This window comes from Antrostomus carolinensis, unplaced genomic scaffold, assembly GCF_000700745.2.
Source record: "Antrostomus carolinensis isolate BGI_N321 unplaced genomic scaffold, ASM70074v2 scaffold14066, whole genome shotgun sequence".
Taxonomy (NCBI): Eukaryota; Metazoa; Chordata; class Aves; order Caprimulgiformes; family Caprimulgidae; genus Antrostomus; species Antrostomus carolinensis.
In genome coordinates this window covers 80,997-87,869 of record NW_010322618.1, presented here as the reverse complement: position 1 = coordinate 87,869, position 6,873 = coordinate 80,997, and the positions used below count along the sequence as shown (strand labels likewise).

Below are 6,873 nucleotides of genomic sequence, written 5' to 3'. Positions count from 1 at the left end.
AAGAAGATGTCCAATAGAGATCCACTAACAAATACAGATAAAAAGTAAGTATTTTTTCCCCACACACAGGAATACAGCAATTACTGGATTGTAAGATGAAAATTCTTGCAGTTTCATTAGTAGGATCTTGATTTGATGAAGTCTTTAAGAAAAATAACTTTGATATTTAAACAGTCTGAAGAAACACCTGAGAAAAGCTGATACCAACTCCAGCACATTTACACATAAAGGGAGGAAATAGCTTTTAACCTTTTCATTAAGTTAATCAGCACTTGGTTTAGACTGGTTCTGTAAGACATAAAACCCCCACCTAGAAATTCCTTAATAGTTCTGCAGCTGTGAAAATGTGCTTGAAAGGTATATAGCAAATTACTTTCTTGTATATATAGGGTAACTACAGTGACATAAGATACTATACGTACAGAATTACATACTTTTTAAATACATTACTTTTTCAGAATTATATGTCTGCATGCCTTTAATATTTTATATGTCGTGCTTTGGAACCATCTTATTTTTTACTAATGTCACGGGATAGATAATGATAATTATATTCATTTTATACACCATAATGTTATCCACTTAAAATTTGTATCAGATTCTAAATGGCAAACTTGGATTCGATTGTGATTGAAAATAATAACTCCAGAACCTTCCCAAACTCCTAAGTAACCGTGCCAACGCTGTCATCAAAACCATAATTAAAAACAGGCGCAGACAGCTCCTGCTAGACTGCTGTGTTTGCTGTGCTTGCTGTGCTTGTGCAATCAAATCAAGCAAATAGTATTCACAAGTATTGTCAAACAATTTGGCATAGATTTTGAATTATGCCACTTCATAAATAACTTTTGTTAAAAAAAAAAACATCCACAAAACATTAAAAAAATTAACTTGCTTTTTACTGGGATCTGAAGAGACAAACACCCAGCTTGTCCAATGGAAATATGGGGTATGTAATACAAAAATATATCTTTAAAACAGGTATGGCTTGCTAGATTCACGTGGAAGGTATATTATATGAATAGGTACCAGGTATTTCAAAGGCAGTTTTTCCTTGGAGATGAACATGAAAGATGCATATATCTGCACTTCAGCTACATGATGATGGAAGACAATAATTTTCTATACGTATTTATTTATTTGTTTTCTAGGAGACAGTATCAATGCACAATGCTTCGAGAATGCACTTGGTTATATATTAATTGAGGTTTACCTAAACATTAAATAATACCTTTCTCCTCTACACCAGGGCTTAGCCTCAAACCGTTCCTGCTTCTCCACAATTACATTGCTTCAGCTTTTCTTCCATGTTTAACAGTAGCCATATAATGACATATGTTTTCTTTTAATCCTTATGACCTAATCAGCAAAATGTATTTTGAATAATTAGTGGGGTTGGATAGATCAGAAGTAAGTGTTTGTTCTTGCTATGTGATGTAGTATTCTCTTGGCTGTGGGCCTTAGTGTCTTAATGAATTTTTACCTTTTAGGGTTAGTGAACCTGAAAGGCTACAGTTGCATAATTGCCTTGTGTTGGATTTTTGTAAAAGCCCTTTGTTTTATTGATAATAAAAAGATCTTGTGAATCTTGGTTCCAAAGATTCTGCATATCTTTTTGTCATCTGCTACATTATCCTGTAATCCATCTCAGTTGCTAAAGCATTACAAAACTTTCTTTGTGAACAGCAAGTGATAATTAATAATGTTGCCAGAATAAAATAGCTCACTAGCTGTTTGAAAAAGAATCTTGGTTTGTTTGCTGCATAAAATAACAGATGATATCTCTTGAAAATTTAGTCTTATTGATGTTAGGTTTTATGGGGTCTTAAGTTGTTACAGTATTCCTAGATCTTTCTGGAAGTAAAAAGTAATTTGTGTTCCCCTGAGTATGTTCCTGGATGGCAGAGAACTCGCAAAAGAAGCAATAATACCATTTTTCTGCGTGAGTCCTTTAGAAACGTTAAAAGCAGCATAGCAGCAGAATTTTAAGGTAAAGAGGGATACAAGCCTTGCAGATGAGTTCAGGAAGCTGAACATAACATGGTTTACTTTGAAGAAGGGATGGAGGAGCAGTTGTTTGAGCAAGTGATATATTACTGATAATAACTATTAAAAAAGGCTTACTAATAAGCTTAATACTACTTTTATCTGCTTGAATTGTTGAGAAGTTTGTTTTGCCTGGTTTAATAAAATTCTTTTTTTGCTTTTTAATAATGGAAATGCATAGCCTTGAGTCATATTTTTATTTGAGGGTGTGTGTGTTTCTATTGCAGAAAACATGACAAGTGGAAACAAGCCATGTTGGTCAGAGTGATTTGTTTTGAGAAATGTTCCAGATAATGGTACCACAAATTGAATTGTACTGGTGTTAAGAACAGTGACAATTTTGTTGGAGAAAGGCTATTTGTATTTTATTTTCTGTAACCTTGTCCAGAGCAAATCTAGTTGATATGATGCTTAAAATATTAATGGCTTTTCTTTCATTGGACTGTAATGCCAGTAACACCAGCAGAGTTAAACTGATTGAGAAAGGACTACAAAGGGCCAAATTTTTATCACTGAATGGATGTGAGCAATCCAAATGATACCAGTGGAGCTCTTCACCTTTTGGGAATTGGGAAGGCTGCTTTATGTTCCCACTTCCATCACTGATCTGCTCTTTAATGTGTGGTGGGTCACTTGACCCTTCTGCCCCTCTGGTGTGTGTGGATTGCAGGCTCTAGGGACTGATTTCTGTATATGTGAACACTGTATAGCACGTTGCCTTTAAGCAAAAAGATCCTCATCCCAGAACGTTTGGAGAAAAAAAAAGGTGGATGAGATAAGCATATGCATTCCTGGCATAGCCGAGCTGTCCTGCTGTGCAGCTGTAGACACTGACAGATGCTGTCTCATCACAGGTTACTCCCTGCTAGAGAGGATTCACCTTTCTACTTAAACAAAGCCCTCATTGAACATGTAGTTTTCATTTTAAACTGTAATCTTTTTAAGATCTTTTAGGGAGAGGGAGAGTAAAAGGAGTGCATCTTCTAACGCAAGCCTAGAAGAAAATAGTAGTTAAACAAACTGATGATAGAACCTGAGAACTTCTGAAAATATGTGTATCTCTGCAAGACCACGGCTCGTATCGTCAGAGTCTTACCTCTGGAAATAGCCGTGTATTTTTTACTTTTTCAACTAGATTATACTCAGTGTAATGTTACAAATTCACCATTTTTATTTACAAAGAAACAGATGCATCAATTTCCATTTCTGCAGAAAACACATAATCCAAGTTCTGTGTTATACTTTTGACTGTTGAAAGACTAAAAATCAAGTTAAAGCATGACACAAACCAATACCATGATTGAGAATGCAAAGTAATAGCATAATGGCATTTGTTTCATTAATGCTTTCAGTCTGTCTGCTTTGTTGGCTTTCCCTTTTGTGTGTGGATGTACATAATCCTGTCTGCTAGGAAGATTGCTTTAGAAAGGTCATGAGTTACCGCTTTTGACCTTGTTTGGAGGGAACATGTAAATAAATTATTGGAGGAACATGAGCTAATTATTTTAATTATTTCATTTGGCTTTGGCTACTAGATATAGCTTGCGTAGTCACAGCTAGAGTAAATGCAAGTAATTTTTATCTCCTTTGTGTTTATCAGTCTTTGAAGTTGCTATAAATTGCCATTTCAAACAGAGAAAGTAAACATTACCTCGGTAGGTGAATTAGTCCATGTGACGCAGAGGGTTTCAGAGAAGATTAAGTAGGCAGAGACACTCGTCTCGAGGTCTGTCTGTTTGGGGTTTTTTTAGTTAGTAGCAGAAATTGTCCTGCATGTAACCGGCTGAATTGGAAACCTCCCGTGTGTTTTGGTTGCTTTGTCATTGTCTCTACTGCTGTACTGAAGAATGTCCTTGCTCTCACCAGGGGATGAAGATGAACCAGAGCGTTTTGATGGTCTTTCTCTCTTGTACTGGTATGCTTAACCATTAGGTTCTGATGACATTTTTCTAGTCTGTAACTGGGAGGAGTACAGTAAAGATAATAATATCTATTTTGTGAGGGAGGGGTACTAATTCTTCCATCAATAAATCTAGATAAATATTTTGTTTGTTGACATAAATGACTAATAATTTCTCAGGAATAAGATCAGAAGAATATCCAGAGTTGTATGTTCTGATAAGTCTCTAGAAGATATAAAACATAAAGCTGTTGAACTTCCTTGTATGTGCTGGCAAAAAATAATAGAAAAAAGTATCAAATATTTAATTTTAATTGCCTTTACACCTGCACAAAATTACATGCACTTAGTCTATTAGCATTCCAGGACTTCAGTTGGAGTGTGGAGTTCTATATTTTTTAGTGTAACAAAGTTATAGTGTGCATTTTGTAGAGTCTTGCTTGTTTGTCTCATCTATTGTCTCACATCTTTTCTTCTCTGTGTGCTAAAAGCTTGCTTACAAGTATTTTTGCATGACTTCTGCAGGAATGAGCAGTGACATCTGTTTTTTTTAATTTGTATCTTTTCCTACAATGAACATAGTCATTGTTTTTTGTTACAGCTAATGGGTTTAGAAACCTGTTTCCTTATTTACGCTGTTGAGAGTATTTCTAATGTTTGGGGGAAAATATTCTATATTTCATTAATATTAAATAACAATAACATGAAATAAATGTTGGATGGGTGCTAAATCCAAGTCTTGTTAGAGTGAAGCTGTGTTAAAGCCCTGTTTTTTAGAACCATGGCAAGTAGCTTGGCTTGAAGATCCAGCTCTAATTTATATGTGAGAAAAACTAACACCGCAAATCAGCAAGATGTGGTATGCTGAACAAATTTGGGGCATTTGAAGATCCTTGTCTTTACTTTTTATGTGATAAAGTAATTTTAAACCTCATGTATTGGAGGGATTTAGTCTTTAGAGCATAAATACAATTGAATGCCTTGTCAGGGTGTCTGTCAACATCATAATAATTTCACTGTTTCAGAGATTCCTCTCCATTGTGAATTATTACTTTGTATTCTCTGTGTCCTCTTTGTCAGAATACATTTTACATTAGTTAGGTTCTCTCTTTTTAAAGTATTGCCTGTTACTTCTAGAAGTGTAGATCATATTAAGTGTTCTGTGCCTAGATTTTATCATATTTCAGTATCATTTCACGTGGTGGTATATAAATATCTTCTACCATTTCTGGTGGACTCTGAACTTTAGACTTAAAGTCTGAGATTTGATCTTTTAAGACTTTACAAAAGTCAACTTCTGTGTGAGGCTGAAACATTTGTTCTTGCCTTTAAAAAAAACAACAAAAAACAAAAAACTGCTGTGTGAAAACTGCTGAGAGCAGGGCACAGTAAGAAGCAGAACAGTAGTAGCAAAAGGCAAGACAGAAGAAAAATAGAGTCATTGGCTGCTTATTTTAAATATCAGTGTTGGTTCTCTAAGTTTTCAATGATGATACAAATCAACCCAGACCTGTGAAGAACATGACTAGTATGTTGTCTTTCAGCTTTGAAACAGTTTAAATTCATGGCATAATTGAAGTGACAGTACTAGGCTGTAATGCAAAATACTCTGTTGTAGAATAGAAGTGGTTTATCAAAAAAGTTTTGTTGGAGAACTAGCAGACGTAAGGATTTATTCTTCCTTTCAGACTGTGATTAAGCAAAAGCAGTTCGGTTCACTTCTAGTCTTACAAAGTGTGCCTTGTGCTTTGTCATGTAGTAGCGAGGCCATGTGCAGTCTTGTCAGCAGCCAAATACACCAACCAGGTTTCATCATTTCTTTTTACAGAATCACAGAATCTCAGAATTGCCTAGATTGGAAAAGATCTTTAAGATCATAGAGTCTAATCATAAACCTCACACTGACAGGTCCTCGAAACTAGCCCATGAAACAAATACTGTGAGGAATACTGAAGTGAAAGTTATACAATGTTCGAAGCATAGGCTTCCTGTTTGTTTCTAAAGATGAATTATTAGGTCTGTTCTTCTGGCCAGCCTTTCTAAAGCGAAGGCTAATTCTGCAAATACTGGGGAATTTGAAGTTGTGGAACAAATTTGTGTTTCAGAGCAAGTGCTTATGCCTTGCTAAAAAACAAAAACAAAAAACCTCATCCACATTTTCTTACACAAACCCAAAAGAACTAGGGATGGTCTTTAGAGGCTGGATCTCTTCCCTGGTGCTAGAATTTAGGAACATTTGGACCTTCCGGATTTCTCTCTTCCCTCTGGCATGGCAGCTTTTAATGACTTGTAGTCCAGCTTTTGCAGAAGTATCCAGTTTCAGGCATGGAGTTCAGGCTGTATGCTGGATTTAGTTACGTGGGAGGATTTGGGTCACTGTGTCCTCCACTTTGATCTTCTTCCCCCCTCCCCCACTAATAAATTGTAGTTGTTCCATTTCATTTTAATATCATGCTCTAGAAAATGCAACTCACTAACTAATACAGAACAATATATAGGTCAAAGCAGAAAAACCTAAGTGGTGCTTCTGCTTTTTTCTAGAAGGGATCTAGAGTCTTCTTGAAAAAATGGTACAATAGGAGGATAAAGGAGCTATGACACAATTTGGATTTTTTAGTAACAATTCATCTAAATTAAAATAAAAAATGGCAAAGGGTAATTGGATGTATAGGAATTCTTAACACTTTGCGTTCCCAGTGCAGTACGCTGGTCATGTTTTTGATGGAACTGTAAATTTAGGTTTCAAAAATGTCATTTTACTTTATATTTGTCCTTAATTCTTTACTATTATCAACTGCCTCCAAAATACTCATCTGCCTTTAGACAATTTCAAGTGCCATCCTGGTATCTTGTCTATGAGTAGGAGGGTACACAGGGGAGCTGGCAATAGAGTTTGGAAATAAGCCTTTTTTAAAACAGAGAAAGAA

At 35.5% G+C, this 6,873-nt stretch overlaps 1 protein-coding gene across 1 annotated transcript in view; it reads left to right on the top strand.

Annotated features, from left to right (window-relative positions):
- Positions 1–3,893: 3,893 nt before the first annotated feature.
- The window catches only part of STXBP4 (syntaxin binding protein 4), a 64,086-nt gene continuing 61,106 nt past the window's right edge, over positions 3,894–6,873 (top strand). Inside the window, exon 1 of the mRNA XM_010170307.1 lies at positions 3,894–3,961. Within this exon, the coding sequence (XP_010168609.1) occupies positions 3,894–3,961 (68 nt within the window). The remainder of the gene's footprint in view (positions 3,962–6,873) is intronic.